At 42.9% G+C, this 21403-nt stretch overlaps 1 protein-coding gene across 1 annotated transcript in view; it reads right to left on the bottom strand.

Annotated features, from left to right (window-relative positions):
- Positions 1 to 21403, bottom strand: part of PGGT1B (protein geranylgeranyltransferase type I subunit beta) — a 74561-nt gene that overhangs the window by 11179 nt on the left and 41979 nt on the right. The window contains exons 4-6 of the mRNA XM_075324996.1: positions 21099 to 21250; positions 18127 to 18259; positions 11173 to 11218 (exon numbers count right to left, since the gene is read on the bottom strand). Of these exons, the coding sequence (XP_075181111.1) occupies positions 11173 to 11218; positions 18127 to 18259; positions 21099 to 21250 (331 nt within the window). The remainder of the gene's footprint in view (positions 1 to 11172; positions 11219 to 18126; positions 18260 to 21098; positions 21251 to 21403) is intronic.

Below are 21403 nucleotides of genomic sequence, written 5' to 3'. Positions count from 1 at the left end.
TAGCCTTCATTTTTCCTGACTAAATAACTAAGTTTATAACTTGCCCTCAAATCACAGTCCACTCATTCCTTTCATAACCTTTGTTGCTCTTCTCTGCACCCGCTCTAATTCAGCTATGTCCTTCTTATACACTGGAGACCAAAATTGTACACAGTATTCTAAGTGTGGTCGCAATATAAGGGTAAAACTTCTACTCATGAGCATGTACGCCTCTTTTAATGCATCCCATTATTTTATTAGCCTTGGCAGCAGCTGCCTGACACTGGTGAGTAAAGTGGAGTTTCCCATCCACCCATACATCCAAGTCTTTTTCAGTGACAGCTTTTCCCAGTGTTTTATAATTTAATATATAATTATACATTTTACTTCTCCTGCCCAAGTGTATTCTCTAAAACTTATCTACATTTCTACATTAAACTCCAGTTGCCATTTCTGAGTCCAAGCCTCCAGATTACATAAATCCCTCTGTTATATTAAATTATCCTCCTCTGTGTTGATTACATTGCAGAGTTTATCATCATCTGTAAATACTGAAATTCTACTCTGTATGTCCTCTACAAGGTCATTAATAAATTGGTTAAAAAGGAGGCCCAGGACTTCCGGTTCCGGCTGAGGTGGTGGTGTAGAAGGGAAGCTCCTGCTACCCCCCGGAGAAAGCATCAGATAGAAGCCCCCCCGAACGAGTGACCACGGTGAAAGTGAGGAAGCAGGGAACCGGAAGAGAGCGGCAATGGAACGGTACCTGCTGCGCAGTGCTGGAGGTGGAGAGGGAACCTGTAGGAGCGGCGACGCTGTGGGCCGGAGTGGAGTGGAGGAAAACAGCATGGTGCCGGAGAGCATGATGGAGGAGGAGCCAGAAACACGGGCAGGAGATGCAGCTAAGCTGTGCCGGAGACAGAGAGAGGAGGACGAGGTAGTGAGTGGGGAAACAGAGGAAAGTGAAACTGGAGAGAAGTGTCAGCAGGGGACAGAAGAGGACGGTCAGCAATGGGAGGAGGAGGGGGACATGGAGGAAGAAGAAAGAAGGGAGGAGGAGAGCAGCAATGAAGGAACAGGAGGGCTGGGAGAGAATATGGAGCCGCAGCACAGGGGAAATGGATCGGGACAATCTCAACAAAAGATAAGTACTGGTTTTATTACCCCTAATAAACGCTGCAAGAAGCACCCAGGCACAGTAGTGTCACAAAATTACAAGCAGCTAGAAGGAGGCAGAGGATCAGTGCAGGTGAGGAGAACTAGAAAGACAGCACCACCTGCAGGACAACACAAGCAACCACAAGAATTTAATGTAGATTATAAAAAACTGGCAGATGAAGTGGCATCCCATCTGTCCAAAGAAATCAAAACAGCTATTGAAACCGCTATACAGACATCATTAGCGGCTATGCAAAAGGAAATAAATGATCAGGCAACCAGATTGATAGAAACAGAGCAGAGAATATCCGAGTCAGAGGAAGCAATACTGACCATGCAAGAGCAAATAGCAACCTTAATGAAGTCCAATGACTACCTGAGGGACAAGGCGGAAGATCTAGAAAACAGATCGAGACGCAACAACTTACGCATAGTGGGACTGCCAGAATCGGTATCAATGGGGCAGTTGGATAACATCTGTGAGCTGGAGCTACCACAGGCCCTAGGCATAAAGGCGAAATTTAGGGTGGAAAGGGCCCACAGAGTGGGTCCACTGAGGCAAAAGGAGGCAAATAAAGCTGAAGGGCAAAATTCAAATAAATTTTCACCAAGAGCCAGACAGGTTATAGTCAAGTACCTCGATTATAAACACAAAGAGGAAATTCTGAAGGCTTTCAGAGATCGGAAGCGACCACTACAATACCAAGGCAATAGACTGCTAATCTTTGGGGACTATTCTGCAGATGTCTCCAAAAGGAGAAAGGAGTTCAGTAAAATCTGTACATTTTTGTACAACAAAAAGATAAAATGCCAGTTGCTGTACCCAGCTATATTGAAAGTTAGAAATCCCAATGGCTCATTTGCATATTATAAAGACTATAAGGAAGCTGAAAACATCCTCATGTCAGAACAAGATAAGAGTCGGATGGAAAGACAAGAGAGAGGACCTAGTGGAGGAGACACCGGTGGAAGAGGATCCCCTACAGGCCCGGGGAGAGATGCAGGACAATCCAAGGGGCGAACATCAGAGGAGGTCAGAGGTGACAGGTGTCGGAGTCCAGCTCAGCGGCACAGCCCCAGGACAGGCCACGGGGACTAGCACTGAATAACCGTCGGATACAGTCCCAGCGGATCTGATTTACTCGGAGTGAGGGTCCCTCAATATCAGGACTAAATCGGATGCTTGGCTATTAGTAAGGTTCTGGCATATCTAATGTTTGTGACATATTGTACTAAGTCTGGTATAATGCTCAAGGATGTTTCATGTTGTTCGGGGGAAAGATTAGAATATATACTTTATGGGGGGGGACCAGGGAGCTCAATGTTTTGGCTAGGAAAAGGGGAAGTCACCAACATGGCGGTAAGCGCCGGAAAGTCTTTGACAGGGAAGACATGTTCTATTGTTATATGTTTTTTGTTTTTGCTATGCTGTTCTATGTTACATTCACAAAAGGGAGGAAGGGAATGTCATTCTAATGGAATTATGCGTGAACGTAGGATAGGTCGTCTCGTTTCCCCCAAGGGTGGGGCTCTAAGGGGTGGACATGGCAAGACCAGGTCATTTAGGCAATCATGGTACAATTAACAACATGGAACGTTAAAGGCTTGAGATCACCCAACAAAAGGGCGATGATACTAAGACACCTGAAGCGGTTAAAAACAGATATTGCCCTACTGCAAGAAACACACTTGGGGAGGGAGGACTTTTTCCGCATGAAGAAACACTGGGTGGGCTCAGTCTATGGGGCAGCAGCGCAAGGCAGGAAAGCGGGCACCATGATTTTAATAAATAAGCAACTAAGTCATGAAGTAGTGACACATGAGGAGGATGATCAGGGGAGGTGGCAGCACTTAACAATTATTAGCCCAGCTGGCAGACTCAGTATCTATAATGTGTATGGACCGAACTCGCAACAGATCGCGTTCCATGATAATATAAAGACCATCATATTATCTGATGAGGAGCCCAACATCATAGTGGCGGGAGACTTCAACACAGTTCCAGACTCGGCTGAAGACAGAGGGAGGAAGGAGGGGGAGATTAGTGCAGGGGACAGGAGTTCAGTCAACAGGGACGTAACATTGGAGGATGTAGGTCTGAAAGATATATGGAGACTAACTCATCCGCACGACAGAGAGTTCACACACTTCTCCCATCCGCATGATAGCTGGTCACGCATAGATCAGATATGGATGTCTCGGGATCTTGTGAATGGAGTACAAAAGTGTATGATTGAAAACATGGTGATCTCTGACCATAGCCCGGTGAGAGTGGACATCAGAGAAAAGTTTAGGAGAGGGTCAGACATTATCTGGCGATTCCCGTCGTTCCTCCTCAGACAAGATAATTTTCATAAGATACTAAAAGAGTGGTGGGAGGAATTCGCAGAGGATAACAAGGAACACAGGGTGACCCCAGTGCTATACTGGGAAACGGCAAAAGCGGTCCTGCGGGGACGCTTGGTGGGGTATGCGGCAATGATTAAAAGGAAGACCAACGAGAATTACAACTATCACAGCGAGGTAGTGCGGATAGCGTATTCAAAGTACTTGGCAGATAGGTCTAGCACGCTAAAAGACAAATGGTTGGAGGCAAAGAGAGGCTTTGATGAGTGGGCCAAAAAAAAGGAACAATTATACTGGTCACACAAGGAAGCCGATCTTCATAGATTCGGTAATAAGGCGGGAAGGATGCTGGCAAATCTGGCAAGAGGTAGTAGAAAAGTAACGGTGATCTCTAAACTGAAAACAAAGGAGGGAGAGGTAACCACAGACCCTAAGGTTATCAACAAGTTGCTGGGGGACTACTATAGAAAGTTATACGGGACAGGAAATAATCACACACCTAATGAGGAAGAATGGTTAAGACAAGCCCAAATGCCTAGCTTGACAGAGGAAGACAGGGGAGCCTTAAATGAAGACATAACAGTGGAGGAGGTGACGAGAGCAATCAGGAAGCTCAACGTCAATAAGGCACCAGGTCCCGACGGTTTTAATAGCGAATTTTATAAGGTATTGAAGGAGCAGATCTCACCGGATCTAACTGCAGTTTTTAACGCAATCCTGGGAGGAGCAGAAATTCCTAGAAATGCCAACATAGCGTATATCAAATTACTCCCTAAGGGAACCAAAGATCTGGATGACCCCTCCAGTTACAGACCCATATCGCTCATCAATCAAGATCTGAAACTAATGTCTAAAATCATGGCTGACAGACTGGCCATTATTTTACCCAGGATAATATCAGACCAACAGGTAGGGTTTATCAAAGGGAGAAATGCAGTAACTAACATTAGAAAGACGATCCTAGTGGTAGACGCGGTTAGATTGGGGCGCACGGAGGGAGGGGCAAGACCTGCTCTAGTCACACTCGATGCTGAGAAAGCATTCGACAATGTCAATTGGAGATGGCTGGACAAGGTGATGGAGGCCACAGGGATTGAAGGCAGAATGAGACTCTACATCAGGGGCTTATACGCCAATTCGGGAGCTAGGGTCCATACCCCAGGCTTCCTGTCGGATGTGTTCCCCCTGATGAGGGGGACGAGACAGGGTTGCCCGTTATCACCCCTGTTATTTAATTTGGCAATCGAGCCACTATCAAGAGTACTACAAGGACAAAACAGTTTCAAAGGGATTAGGATAAGAGGAACAGAAATAAAAACAGCACTTTTTGCTGATGATGTGATATTATATATGGGGGATCCTAACGCGGATTTGCCACAGACTCTTGCCATGATTGAAAAATTTGGTTCACTTTCAGGCTTTAAGTTAAACAAAAAAAAGTGTGAGATCTTGTTTTTAAGGGGATCTCAAGGGATAACAGGTAGAAGCTTGAGAGATGGTTGTCTATGTGGGATACCTATAGCACAGACATCAATCAAGTACTTGGGAGTGCATATAGGAAGATCGGTGGAAGCAATTTATAAATTGAACTATGACCCGCTTATTAAAAAAATCATAACCCAACTAAGGGGGTGGAGGGGTCTGCCCTTACCACTTCTGGCAAGATGCCACCTAGTAAAAATGATGAGCTTTCCTAGGTTGTTGTATCCCTTCCAGACGATTCCGCTATTGTTGAAACTGAAAGAAGTCAACAGACTCAACTCAGCGTATGCAGATTTTATATGGAGGGGGAAGAAACCTAGAATAAAGCTACGTACGCTGATGAAGTCAGTGGAGGAGGGAGGACTCAGTTTCCCAGATGTTAGGGGTTACAACCTCGTGTGCATTATGAGACATGTGATTGATTGGCTAAGAGGAACAAGTAGACACTCAGATTATGGTTTGGAAAATAAATACGCAGCACCATGGGATCTGACGTCTATTCTCCACTCCTCATTGTCTGGGGTTGAAGGCCATATAAAAAATTCAATGATATTTCGGGATACCATGTTGACCTGGAAACTGGTAAGAAGGAAGTTGGGACTTGCGTGGAAGGTGTCTAAATATTTAAATCCCTGGGCAGCCCCAAGCTTCCCCCAGGGGCGAGATAACAAGCTATTTATTAGTTGGAAAGAGAAGGGTATCCAGAGAATGAAGGATGTTATGAATGTGGAAGAGAGAAGGTGGATGACAGGTCGAGAAGTACTCGACAAATACGACCTCAATAACTTTCATATCATTCAGTACGAGCAATTAAAGCATGGAGTGATTGGGGATCTTGGAGAGGTTGGAAGAGAATTGAACAAAAGCCTGATTGATGAGCTCCTGGAATGTGATGCAACGAATGTAAATGTCTCCCAAATTTATCGAACATTTAGGGGAGTGCTCATATCTCGGGAGGATAGTCGCACCCTTACAGCGTGGGGAAAACAACTGAAAGGACAAGAAGTGACAGGAAGCATATTGAAAGGATGGGTTCAAATGCGAAAGCACGTCATCAACGAGGGATGGAGAGACACTCAGTTTAGGATATTACATAGGGCCATTGTGGCCCATAACATTCCGGGAAGAGAGGCGTGGTGTCCCAAATGTCAAAAAGAGAAAACAGACATGTTACATGGGTTATGGGAATGTAAGGTAATTCAAAAGTTCTGGAATCAAGTCAGAATTTTGGCCCAATCAACATGGGGAATATTTTGTAAATTAGAGGTAATGGTGTGGATTTTTCATGTCTTTGAAGGAGGAGTTAGAGGGGGGCCAAATATCCAGGACAAAAGGACATTTGCAATCATTCATGACCTAGCCATGATAGCTAAACGGTGCATCTTAAGACATTGGATACGTAGGGAGACTCCATCTACAAAGGAGGTTATCGACGACTTACACAACCTTCTGAGATTGGAGAAACTAGAGGCGGAAAGGGATAAGGACAAGAAGACAGACAATTTTTTTGGGAGGTGGACAAACTTTATAGAAATCCATTTCACGCGGGGAGAAATAAATGCTTTGGTGACACCTTTCATGCAAACCGAGTGGTACCTTCTGAATGAAATCCAGGATAGCTTGGGGATATTGAGGTTCACCTAGTGGAGACCCAGGAGGGAGGGGGAGATGAGACGTTAAGGTAGACTTAAGATACGACATTGGCACTCAAAATACTAAAGAATGACAAAGGGTTTTAAGGTTTTGTGTTACAAGTGTTTTAGGTAGAATCTTTTGCTCTAATTTGCTATGCATAATTTTCAACTGAAGAACTTTAGGGACTCCCAAGCTGGAATATTACTCTTTTCTATGTCATAACTTGTCAGTTGAATGAACCCATTTTGTAATCATAATTATTTTGTAACGGTTTTATATAAGTTTTATATAATTGAAAATCAATAAAAAAGGTTTTGAAAAAAAAAAAAAAGGAGGCCCAATCCTTAGCCATAGTGGTCTCCTCCTATTTCTAGCGTGTTTATTCCCATACGGTATATTATTATGCGCAGTCCTAGTCAGGATGATTATAGAAAAAAGTGTCCCATTTTCTTTGTATACTTTTCTTTCTCAGGATACCGTCCCAGTTTATGGCACTGACAGCTGCGGTAAGCTGTAACCAAGGTAAATATCGGGTAACTAAGTGAAGTGCTTTGCTTGAATACCCGATATTTACCTTGGTTACGAGCATCCGCAGCTGCTAGGAGCCGGCTCCCTGCACACGTAACCAAGGTAAACATCGGGTAACTAAGAAGCGCTTTGCTTAGTTACCCGATATTTACCTTGGTTACGAGCGTCCGCCGCTCTCAGGCAGGGGAGAGGGGGAGAGAGGGAGAGGAGAGAGGGAGGGGGAGAGAGACTGATCATGACAGGCTGGTTTCTGGGCATGCTCAGTAGAGCAAGCAAGATCCTGTCCATCAGCATGCCAGCGTTCACATGCGTTTGCGTGCAGTATAGTCAGGATCGCGTTTTTGAAAAAAAGTTAAAAAACCTGCAAGTCGCTGGATCCTCACTATAACGCACGCAAACGCATGTTGACGCGAGTCCATTGCAGATGCATTGAAATGAAAACACATTTGCACTGGATCCATTTTTGCGTTAAAAAAAACGTTCATGACGCAAGTTAAAAAAACGTAGTGTGAAAGCAGCCTAAGTTTATCTCTTAGGCTGCGTGCCCACGATGAGTGTTTGCAGCGTTTTAGACGCAGTATAATTCAGCTACGTCCAAAACGCAGTGTTGTACAGTACAATCACAGTGGATGGATTTCTAGAGATCCCGTGCCCACCGTGCTTATTTTTTCTGCAGCAAACACTGACCTGTGGAGCGTCTTTCCAGACCGCAGCATGTCAATTGTTTGCTGTGGAATCACATGCATCCTCCGTAGGGAGAACACAAGCGAGAGACCGCATCGCACTGAACCCTGATCGTGGGCGCGAGCAGCAGCAGTCTCCTGCGGAGGAGATGCGTGGCCCCACAGGTCAGGACCCGCTGCATACAGAACACAGCGAGTCCTGATCGTGGGCACATACCCTTATACGTTAGAAATGCATCTTCCTGAAATGTAGTGTCCTTGTAGCCCTCTACCATGCATGTTATTAAAGGATACATGAAAACTTATTATTTTGTGATCTCTATACCCAAGTGACCCCCAACCCATATCTGGCCTATTGGTTAATATTAGGTCTAGCAGTGCCCCCCTTCTTTTTTTTGGTCTTGATCAATTTGTTAAAAGGTAAATATCCTTTATTGTTGTCACTTTATTTCAGGGTAGTTGAAGTCCCCCATAATGATGACTTCTCCCTGATTCGCAACCTCCTCTATTTGCTTTATGAGGATATTTTCTGCTTCTTCCATTATATTTGGAGACTTATAACAAACCCCTATCAGTATTTTATTATTCTATCTCCTCCCATAGGGACTCTATATTTTCATCAGCCTCACATAATATCACATAGGACGGATTTTAGGAATGATTTTACATTCAGACACACAGCTCCCCCTCGCTTATTTGTACAGTCGTTCCTGAACAGACTGGAGCCCTGTAAATTAACAGCCCAGTCATAGATCTCATCCAACCAGGTCTTCATTAGCCCAACAATATCATGACGCTGGTCCTTTAGGTCCCGTGTCTGAGTTTCCAGATGTACAACGTGCACACATCTCGCACAGCGGAATCCAACCTCAAACTGCCGGTCACAGATTTCACACGTGTGACAAGATATATCCTGGATGGCATTGTCACTAGTGAAGAACATATTACTAATGGGGATTACACAACCTGGGAATATAAATGCAAAACAGTGCTGAACTACAAGTTATTCCCTACTAAACTCCCCGAATCCACAGTCACTGAATCACAAGTCAGACACTTCGGAACAATCACTCGCTCTACCAGATGCTTTAAAGGGAATCAGTCACCAGGTTTTTGCCACCTAATCTGAGAGCAGCATTAGATAACGGCAGAGATCCTGATTCCAGCGATGTCTCACTTACTGAGCTACTTAGTGTAGTTTTGATAAAATCAATGGTTAATCAGCAGTACGTTATCATTACAGGACTACTTAGCGGGCAGCCAGTAGTCCACCATATTCATGAGCTCTGTATAACTGCTAGATCTGCAGCAGAGAAAACAGCGATTTTATCAAAGTGACAGCAAACAGCTCAGTAAGTGACACATCGCTGGAATCAGGGTCTCTGTCTGTAAGTTATGCTGCTCTCAGATGAGGGAGCAAAAACCTAGTGACAGATTCCCTTTGAGTAGTTGTTTTTCCCTTAGCTGCAATGTCTGCTGCTACTTATAAACTCTAATTACAAACTCTCACCTGTAATTAGCACTTCTGAAGCTGCTCCTTGCAGTAATCCTTTATGAATACATCTATACATAGGAATATATAAACAAACACAAATATAGATACAATAAGGTAGAACACCTGTGGGAAACCTATTTCTAAAATGTTCCCTGATGGCAATTGCCAGGAAAAAGAAGGGTTGGACATGTTGGATCTCAACATGCCCTATACTTTGGTCTGGAAGATAACATGTTACCAGAGGTGTCTGACATTGGCCTATTAACTACTCTCTAACGGAAAGCATATAGACGCTCAGAAGAGTGTACATGTGTAGAGGTGGTCCCAAATAAGACAATATAAGGCCAAACTCCGGCTACAATACTTTATCAGATATAAACACTGAGTTGGGTGCAGCATATTAAGAAACCACATACATTTATTAATGTAAAAATTGGATGCAAATGCCAAAAGCAGAATATTATTATATATATATATATATATATATATATATATATATATATATATATATATATATATATTTATATATATATATATATATATATATATATATATATATATATATATATATATATATATATATATATATATATATATATATATATATATATATATATATATATATATATATATATATATATATATATTAGTGCGTCTTCTGCAAAGCTACTTTCCCCTGCTCATACCCTACTGAGCCAGTTTCCTCAGTCTTGTGCCCTTATGTTAGGTTTATGCCATCACTAAATAATTCCAGCTCAAAGATAACCAAGGCAGAAATCCACAGATGAAACTTTGATTTCCGCTTTGGATTGATACTTTGGCTTCCAGTGCATGTAACAAAAGGTATAAAATACCGCATTGTCATGCTAGGTCGGCGGAATGGAAGCCCATTCTATCTAGATAAATTCTCACAAAATCCACCGTGTGAACACATTCTTTATAATTGACCCGACTGATGATTATTCAGATTTTTAGCCCAAGCAAGAATTGCCCCCACAATGAAGTAGTGCATAGAGATGAGCGGACCCATGGATGTTCGATTTCGTGGGTTCGGCTGGACATTAGATAAAGTTCGGTTTGGGACCCAGACTTGACCTGATCCCCCCCCATGGAAGTCACTAATTGGGCAGGGCTTTTCTTTTTTTTGGGGTTCACACTAAATTTGATCATATGGTCGTTTCTCCAGTGTGAGCCGATCAAACACTGCAAGTGGCTCACCCTGGGCTGAGTACCGGGCGTACCCGAGCACAATGATGCTCGCGTGAGTGGTCAGCATACGTAAAGCGCCTGAACTCGGATTTTTCTGTAAAGTCTGTGTTTGATACATCCGCCGAACACCAAACCTTGGGTTCGCTCAACTCTAGAAGTGACCTTTTCAAATCTTCGAAATATCCATTTTACCAGCACAATAGAAAACAATTACGTCACATGTTAGCTCATAACAAAATGGACCAAATTTCAATTAGCCCGGTTTCAAACGGTAATACGGACACAAGTCAGGCAGTGGATCCAATGACCTGAACTGATAGCACCAGAGATACCTATGATCCAGTCATTGTGGATCTTTAGACCCATGACTGGTCTTTAATTTGCTTTTGTGATACGTGCACACAAATGTGCCAGTAATATATACACTCATCTGAGCCTGGCCTTACCCAACCCTAATCTTGCACCATCACTATGCACTAAATAGGACTAAAAAAAAATAAATCTTAATGATATGGTCATTTTTTTTTTTTATTACGCTTCTAAATCTACCAGACCCAAAAAAAATTATGAATGCATAAAAACAAAAGTTCTCAGCCAAGATTATATCATTCAAAATTTATTCTGAATATTCCTATATAAAAAATAAAAAAATCCTCTTACCGTGAGCTTCCAATCCAGCGCCTTGTCCCAGTGCATTTTCATATGACTGTACCGAAAAAAAAAAATCACAAGGTATTTATGTGTAAATCTTGTTCACTTGAACTTTTCACCATCAGTCATTAATAACATTGCCACCAGTCGATCATCGTCTTTACCACAGAAAACCGATCGTTGTACCACAATTGGCTGCCTTCTATATAAATGGGTATGGGGGTCTAAGGCACTGTTCACACTAGTAAAAGGATTTTTCTCAAGAAATTTCTTGAGTCTGACAGATTAGCGCATTTGCGGTCAAAAACGCACCAATAACGCACCGAAAAGCGCATGCGGTTTTACCACGTTTTTGGTGCATTTTTTCCGCAGGTTGGTTTCTGCGTTTTTTACCATTATCTATGACAAAAACCACAGGTAACCTGCAGAAAAGAAGTGACATGCCCATTCTTTTTCTTCAGAAATTCTGCAGAAAGAATTTTGAGAAAAAAAACGCAGTGTGCGCACAGCTATTTTTTTTTCCATAGGTTTTGCTGGGGAATGTCTGCAGAACGATTACAACCATTTTCTCAAGACATTTCTGCAGCAAAAATGCAAAAAAAAAAAAACGGGTAAAAACGCAGTGTGTGAACATGAACAAGGCCTTAGATAGGATGAGTGGCTGGCGGCATGTTAGCAATACAGTATGTGAAGGCACCACCGTCATCTACAGAGATTGCTGCTAAGACACTACTAAACATCACAATGTATACAGTGTATACTAGGAAGTCCGCGGGCTGTTTGCTGCCCACATGTTTTCATACTGTCATATTTTGCTTACTCAATATCTTTTTTAGACACTTTTAGACCCAGTTCACATCACATTTCTATTTTTTCCATGTACATCATTGACATATTTGTAAAATGTACATGCTTGGATACATTTCTGCAAGTAACACACATTTATAATTATATCAGCGAGATACGAGTGGATCGCTTTGTGTAATCCTGCTCCATGGTCCGGGTCACTGGTCTCTGGCCTTATACAGGAGCTGTGCGATTTCCAGAGCTTCCGGGTCCCCAGCGTGGCACTCCATTCACCGATCTGGTGTGTCATCATCCGTGCGGCTGAGTTTGGGATCCCTGACAGTACGGGAATTCATGCAGCTTCTGTCCACGGTCAGAGAGAACTGACCTGAACCACAGGATTAAGCAAAGTGATCCGCTTATCCCTAAGGTCAAACTATTATCCTAGTAAAGTAGCATAAATGGATGGGTTATTGCAGAGGGTTAAAATAATTTTTGCTTCTACAAAAAAAACATAAAAATGTATAAATTTAATGTATGGAAAAAGTAAATCTTTCTATACGCCAAATGAAAAAAAAAAAAAAACAGACAAAAGAACATTGTGCTTATATAGAAGAGGTCAGACATAGCTACAATGATCGTCTGTTAAGGTACCGTCACACTAAGCAACATCGCTGCTGAGGCACAACTTGCTAGCGATGTCGCTGTGTGTGACATCCAGCAACAACCTGGCCCCTGCTGTGAGATCGCTGGTTGTTGCTGAATGTCCTGGGCCATTTTTTTACCTTACGTGCTCCATTGCATTTTCAGCACCCCCTTGTTTGGTCTATTTGGCTATTGTGGTGCATTCTCTCTCTCCCCTTGCTGGACCATTTTTTAGGTGCTGTCCCGCTGTGAAGCACACATCGCTGTGTGTGACAGCGACAGAGCAACAACTGAATGTGCAGTGAGCAGGGAGCCGGCTTCTGCGGACGCTGGTAACCAATGTAAATATTGGGTAACCAAGAAGCCCTTACCTTGGTTACCCGATATTTACCTTCGTTACCAGCGTCCACCGCTCTCACACTGCCAGTGCTGGCTCCCTGCTCCCTGCACAAGTAGCCGGAGTACACATCGGGTAATTAACCCGATGTGTACTGTGGCTAGGAGTGCAGGGAACAGGGAGCCGGCACCCGCAGTGTGAGAGCGGCGGACGCTAGTAACGAAGGTAAATATCGGGTAACCAAGGGAAGGGCTTCTTGGTTACCCGATGTTTATCGTGGTTACCAGCGTCCGCAGAAGCCGGCTCTCTGCTGCCTGCACACGTAGCAGAGTACACATCGGGTAATTAACCCAATGTGTACTGTGGCTAGGTGTGCAGGGAGCCAGCGCTAAGCGGTGTGCGCTGGTAACCAAGGTAAATATTGGGTTGGTTACCTGATATTTACCTTAGTTACCAAGCGCAGCATGCTTCCACGTGTAGCGATGCTCCAACGATCCCTGCCAGGTGACGTTGTATCGTTGTTGGGATCGCTGTTAAGTTGTTTAGTGCGACTGGGCCTTTATTTCGCTCTGAGCACATACTGTCTATACCTTTGTGTGTGCTTGCAGTTTGAGTTTTGGTTTTTCCCTGTCTGTCTTTTAGCGTGAGATTAAGGCCTAAGCCACACGGCAAGAAAAACTGTGCGAGTGGAGTGCGATAAAACATCACTTTCCACTCGGACCAATATTAGCCTATGTGTCAGCGCACATGAGCGATTATTTGCTCAGCCCTGATCCGACCGAGAAAACAACCGCAGGCAGCATGCTGCGATTGTAATGTGAGACTCTTTCTCTCGCACCCATTCAAGTGTATGGGGCGAGAGAAAAAAAAAAAAAACGCACTGCACTTGCGGTACATTGGTGTACCGCAAGTGCAGTGCGAGAATGGCAATAGTCGGCTACGGAGGAGAGAGGGAGATAAATCCCTCCCTCCCCTCCTCAGTGTCGGCCCGCCCCCCACAACTGAGGTCCGCTCGCACAGTCGGACCTCAGTCGCAGGGATACTAGCAAGACATTCGGCGTGAGCCGAGTGTCATGCGAGGATCGCACTAGTGCCCCGTGTGGCCACGGCCTAATCACTCCTCTCGCGGCCCTCCCCAGGAGTAGGGGAGATGGGGTATTAGAACAGGGCTGTCCCGTAGCAGGTGTAGGCTGGCGGTCCAGACCTCTTCTCCATAAGAAACACCTCTGGGATAAGGGACAGCTATGGCCCAAAAGACTGAGGGCTAGTCTATGAGCCCCAGTCCCCGATTATCCCCTTACTGCGCATGACAACTATAGAAATCCTGAAAATATAATCTCTTGGTTGGCATGAAGGAATGAAACTGTCGAAACCGATGGGCTCAGCTGACTATATGTATGGGGCACAAGCCGACTGATGGTTGGGAAAGATATTGATAGCACATGTCCGTTTTCGGACTGAAGACTAAACTTAGCCCAGAAAAGTTAAGTGATGTGCAATTGACACAACCAGATGTACATGACAACATATAAACTTGGTGGAGTTGCTTTAATATGGTTCTACTCTTACTGAATTTTTGAGGCCACATGGCACAATGGAAATAATATAGCGTAGGACCCCCCTATTGAGATTTGCCGTGACGTGGCAGGGGTGGCTGAAAAGGTTGATACATTTTTTTGCTAAACATCTCATTTTTGTATTGTAGTACAGTTGGAATTATTTGTGATTCTGCACTTTTCATTTTTCGCACGCCATTTTTCAAGCAGTGCTGGCTCCCCCCTTCTGATGACTTAGTGGAGGGTATACAGAAAATGTAAACAGGATCTTAACTTGTATGTGTATATACAAGATTGTAAATCCATTTATATATTATTTTACTGTTAGAATATTTATTTGCATTAGATATTATGGAGAGCAAAAAGATAATAAATATCAGAAAATAAACTTTCACTGGGAGATGCTGTTAAAGATATGCTCTTACTACAATGGCTATAATAATGTTACATCCATCAGAAACCCATAATAAAAAAAGTGTCCGCCATACAAAAACAGGACATGCAAAGATGCCCATTCCTCAATGACAATATTTCCATACAACGGAGTGTGGTTTTGCAAATCATGAGGCCACTATTGTTCAAAACATGAGGGACTTGCAAATGACAACCTGGTACAAACATAAGTAACAATACATAGTTCATGAAAAACTGGAAGATCTCACACTGGACCTATTGTTAGATCTGGACATAACACAATGTTTCACAGTGCATATTAATAAAAACCCCATGCAAAACACAGACATTTAGGCAAACCTGTCCAGTGCTGGAAAACAACAGTGCTAACCACTGAGCCACCATGCTACCCATGCCCACTGCTCTGGTTCCTCACCAGTCTTTATATGTCCAGTTCTAACTATGACATCCCGACACGGTCATGCGACTGCTACGGCCCATTAGTCTACCGTGGCCAGGACTACAAAAGATCACTTTATTTAATCATGTCAGTATCTGTGTCTTAAGATATTCTGCTCCCATGGCAGGTAAAGCACAAGAACTTGTAAAAGTAACTTTTCTAGCTTTATTCTTGCATTAAAACAAATAGCCGATTACATGCAGAATCGACAAGTCACAACAGGGCAATCGGGATGAGCCGGGTGCATCTTATTTTGATATACAGCCAAGATAAGCACAGGGCTGGGGGCTGCAGCCTGTAGCTATATACTTTATCTGTGCTGGTATTATAATATGGGAGGACACTACCCCATTTTTTTATTTATTTATTCTTACACCACTATATTTACACAGACAGCGGTCACACAGGCTGGGGGTGTGGTCGGATTGCAACCAATCACAGTGCCGGGACTGCCAGTGGGAGGGAGAAGCAGTGAATATGTAGGAGATTAATGAGCAGCCCCGAAAATAGCGTTACGACCACACAAGAGACTGGTAAGTATAAACCACCTGCTCTAATCCCCCTAACCCTTTCTACCACCATTTTAAAGCACAATATTCGGGTCCCCATAGACTTATATTGGATCGGCATATGACCAGATATTCGGAATTACCTGCTTCAGGACCGCCCACTGTAAATATACATCAGCGCTTGCTGGGCTCTGCGCAGCGCCAATTTATTTTTACGGTCAGCGGTCAGGATCACGACCCCCTGCATGCTGCCATCGCCGGGTTTCCGGTGCAGAACGGTAGTTCTACCCGGAGACATAATCGGGACCTGATTGGATCAGGTCCTGATGATGTTAACCCTTTGCGATCAATAGTGATCGCGGAATATAGAAGAACATAGAAGTTAGAGAGGAGCAATGAGTGCTTGTCTTACCTCTCCCAGCTCTCTTGTTACACAATCACGGGGAAGCCATGGGTTGTCATGGCAGCCGGAGGTCACATGATCACCTCCGGGTCTGCCATGTACGTTGGCCCGTCAGACCCAGCCTGCAGCAGTGTCTAACAGGCGATCTTCAGCCTGACGCTGCCTGTATAATGCATTGCTATGCTGCTGCTGCATGGCTATGCATTATACCAGCGATCAGACTAAGAAAAGTGAAAGTCCCATATAAGAAGCAAGTAAAAAAGTAATAAAAGGAAAAAGAACTTGCAAAAATCATAAAAAAAAAAAAAATGTATACACAAAAATACATTTATATAAAAACAAACATAAAAAAGTGCATGTATTTGGTATTACCGCATCCGGCCCGACCTGATCTATAAAACGGTCATGCTATTTAACTGCTTCAATGAATAGTTTTAAAAAAAGATGCTCTTTCATCATAGCTCCACTGTTTAGGCTCATGAGGGGGTCTTCAAACGTGACATGGCGTCCGCTAAGGATTCCAGCCAATTGGTATTCCTTCCCTTCCGAGCCTCGCCATGCGCCCAAACAATTGATTTCCACCACATGTGAGGTATCAGCGTACTCAGGAGAAGTTGCGCAATAAATTTCATGGTGCAATTTTTACTGCTACTCTTGTAGGGAAAAAAAAGCTACCTGGTTGAATCAACAATTTTGTGGTAAAAATGTATTTTTTTATTTTCAGGGCTCAACGTTATAAACTTCTGTGAAGCCCTCGGGGGGTTCGAGGTGCTCACTACCAACTAGATATATTCCTTGAGGGGTCTAGTTTCCAAAATGGGGTCACTTGTGGGGGAGCTCTACTTTTAAGGCACCTCAGGGGTCTCCAAACGTGACATGGCATCACCTAACAATACCAGCTAATTTTACTTTTAAAAATTCAAAATGGTGCTCCTTCCCTTCCAAGCTCTGCGAAAAAACAGTAGCTTATAAAGGTATCAGCGTACTCAAGAGAAATTCCACAACAAATTGTATGGTGCATTTTTTCCTGATACCCTTGTGAAAATGCAAAATTTGAGGCTAAAGTAACATTTTTGTGGAAAAAAGTAAAATTTTCATTTTTTTCTTCCTGATTGCTTTGGTTAATAAACTTCTTGAATGTGGTTTTCAGCAGTGTGAGGGGTGCAGTTTTTAGAATGGGGTCACTTTTGGGCATATTCTGTCACCTAGGCCTCTCAAAGTCAGTTCAAATGTGAATTGGTCCCTAAAATATTGGTTTTGTAAATTTTGTTGAAAAAATTAGAAATTGCTAATAAACTTTGAACCCTTCTAACTTCCTAACCAAAAAAAAAGTTATTTTTCAAAAATTGAAATGGATGTAAAGTAGACATGTGGGGAATGTGATTTAGTAACTATTTTGTGTGACACAACTCTCTGGTATAAAAATTAAAAGTTGTAAAATTGTGAAATTTCCAAATGTTTCGCCAAATATCCGATTTCACAAATAAATTCAAAAGATATCGTCTTAATATTACCCCTATCCTGAAGTACAATATGTCTTTAAAAAAACAGTCTCAGAATCACCGGGAACCGTTGAAGCGCTCCAGAGTTATAACTTGTCAAAGTGACACTGATCAGAAATCAAAAAAAATGGCCTGGTCACAAAGGCAAAAACAGGCTCTGGCATGAAAAGGTTAATTCCAGTCCTAAAACAATTTTTTTTTTTTTAAATCCGGTTGGAGCCGCCAATTTCGGATATCTGCGGGTTCGCCCATCACAAATCTTCTGTTCTAATAATCTCTACAGACTATTTTATTGTGTTTTTGAACCAATGTCTTTTATTGAAAGCATAGAAGAGAAAACAAAAATCCAGATCTAATGGAGAAAGTACTTACCATGCTTCTTCTAATATATTCTATAGACTTCTCAATATTCATCCCTGACCAGTCGTTGAGCATGTAACAAATGCATGAAGCACAGTACACAAATCTCATGTCGTTCTCGCTTCCCTCAGGCACAGCACAAAAACTGCACAGAAAAGAAATCAGCATCAAGTTATCACCAAAATAATTAACAAAATCCAGATTTTTCCAGGAGGCATTACCCATGGCCTTTGGAGCTCTGCGCACACCTGAACATATATGGATACATATATAGGATCAGAAACAAAGTGCAATGCATGGAGCTGATGGCACAGTTCGGCCCATAGCACCAGTCCATGCAGATATCATTTATTACTGTAACTTAAGAGAAATGAATGCAGACAGTGCTTATTGCGCATTTATTGCATTGTGTAATCGCCGTGTCTGACCGTACAGGGACATGGTCTGATCATACCACATCTCCTGGGCCGGGGAGGAAGTAAACACATAAACATACATTACAGCATGAGGTCACAGTTGATTCTTTTTGTGAGGTAAAACATTTTCCTGACAGTTTTTAAAAAATGTTTTACTTCAAAGAAAGAACAATTTGCGATCCCATGCTGTAATATCTGTATACTTTACTTCCTCCCCGACTCAGGAGCTGTGGTATGATCAGACAATGTTCATTTACAGTCAGACACAGCCATTACACAGTACATAGCAGGGACACATTTATAAGAGTTCAGCACATTGTGAAAAGTATTATTATTCCAAGAGCTATTGAGTAAAATTAACTTTGTTCATGGGAAAACCCCTTTTAAGGGAAGCTGTCAGGTCCTATATGCACCCAGAACCACGAGCAGTTCTGGGTGCATATTGCTAATCCCTGTCTAACTGTCCCTGTATACACTAGCATAGATAAAGATTTCTTTAGAAAAAGTATTTCTAAAGATCTTTTATGAAATGCTAATGAGCGCAGGGACTAGTCACAAGGGTGTTAGTTTCTGCGCTCATTCCACCCTCTTAGCATGTTAGCACACCTACACGGACGTACTAACATGCTAATCAATGCCCATGGCCTAGCGTCATCAGTGGTGACGAGCGAACCTGTGTCCGTTGTCACTGCGTCAGACACCAGGCAGTGCGCATCATCAAGTCACCACACTTCCGGTCATGTGCACTATAAAGCCGGATGTACGCATCTTGGATTCAGAGAGGTCTAGGTGCTCGTGGTTCTGGGTGCATATTGCCCCTGACACGTTCCCTTTAAGGTTTACTTGCTCACCATAGGTATGCCAGTTATTGGAGTTTCCGGTTTTGTTTTGTTTTTTTCCTTCTTTTCATGTATGCTTTACCAACTGTAAGAGAATAAACTCCCCATTCAGCGATTTTCTGGGGAGCACATTTTGAGCCTGTGCTTATACACAGCAGTCAAGCTGAAAACACAGAGCTGCAGTGTATAGCACTGAGCGAAGCAGAGAGAGCCACTAAGTCAGGAGCTGCATCACAGACAATCAATGCAGCCAGGACCAGTGTAAAGAGGCATTCACACTGCCAGGTTTTCATCAATGAAAACAAAAACTCATTTTTAAACTATCTTGCTATGTAAACTGGCTGCCAATCACTCAATGAGTGAGCAATACTCTTGTTCGTTGGGTGAAATGATCTTTTGTGCAGCACAAAAGATCATTGCGGTGACAAATCCTCCTGTGTAAACAGGACTCTTACAGCCGAGAACAATGGCAGCCTATGGGCTCAGAGTGATCTAGTATAGACCGCTCAGTCACATCATTTACTTTGGTCTGCATATGTAAACGGGTATTTAAAAGTTTACTAATGGACGGTCGTATAATGCCGCTGGCTGGTCCATGTAGACGGACCTTTATGCAGAGATATAGATACTTATCACTGTGTCTTCAAGATTAGGTTCTCACTATACATTTCTAATATACAGGGTGGGCCATTTATACAGATACACCTAAATAAAATGGGAATGGTTGGTGATATCAACTTCCTGTTTGTAGGTCATTAGTATAAGGGAGGGGGGAAACTTTTCAAGATGAGTGTTGACCATGGCGGCCATTTTAAAGTCGGCCACTTTGGATCCAACTTTATTTTTTTCAATGGGAAGAGGGTCATGTAACACAAACTTAGAGAATTCCACCAGAAAAACAATGGTGTGCTTGGTTTTACCGTAACTTTATTCATTCGTTATTTACAATTTTATGAAAATTTATAAAATGTGTTCAAAGTGCTGCCCATTATGTGGGATTGTCAATGCAATCTTCTCCCACTCTTGACACACTGATAGCAACACCGCAGAAGAAATGCTAGTACAGGCTTCCAGTAGCTTTTGTTTCAGATGGTGCACCACCACATTATGAGTGTCCGGTCGGAGCATTCCTACATGAACAGTGTCCTAGAAAGTGGATTGGTCATCGTGGGCAAGTTGAATGGCCACCAAGGTCTCCCGATCTGACCCACTTAGACATCTCTTTGGGGTCATCTGAAAGCAATTGCCTATGCTGTGAAGATACAGGATGTGCAGCATCTGAAACAACGGATACTGGAAGCCTGTGCTATATATTTTCTTCTGTGATGCTATCAGTGTGTCAAGAGTTGGAGAAGTGGGTTGCATTGACAATCCAACACAATGGGCAGCACTTTGAACAAATTTTATAAGTGGTCATAAAATTGTAAATAACTAATAAACGAATAAAGTTACATTAAAACCAAGCACACCATTGTTTTTCTTGTGACATTCTCAATCAGTTTGATGTGTTACATGACCCTCTTCCCATTGGAAAAAATAAAAGTTGGATCTAAAATGGCCGCCATGGTCACCACCCATCTTGAACAGTTTCTCCCGTCTCATATACTAATGAGCCACAAACAGGAAGTTGATATCACCAACCATTCCCATTTTATTTAGGTGTATCTATATAAATGGCCCACCCTGTACAGTGAATGAAAACATTAACAACTAAAACGGGGGAACATACCTCCCATCAAGAAGCTGGAGAGCACGTAATCCTGCAAGACATGCCTCCTTATTGACACGGCTCAGATCATCCCCCAATATCAGCAAGCTGGAGAGCGCGGTGTAGGTCATTGCTATGTGGCCACTGTCATACGGATGGTAAATGCCGTGGCCCTGTAGAAGAACAATGTACAAATGAATGATTGATGAACCTGTTGTACTGGGGACAATGGAAAAACAGGGTCTCTAAAGGTACCGTCACACTAAGCAACTTACCAGCGATCCCAACAACGATAGGGATCGCTGGTAAGTTGCTAGGAGGTTGCT

This window comes from Anomaloglossus baeobatrachus, chromosome 1, assembly GCF_048569485.1.
Source record: "Anomaloglossus baeobatrachus isolate aAnoBae1 chromosome 1, aAnoBae1.hap1, whole genome shotgun sequence".
NCBI classification, from domain to species: Eukaryota; Metazoa; Chordata; class Amphibia; order Anura; family Aromobatidae; genus Anomaloglossus; species Anomaloglossus baeobatrachus.
This window is presented reverse-complemented; position numbering and strand designations above follow the sequence as displayed.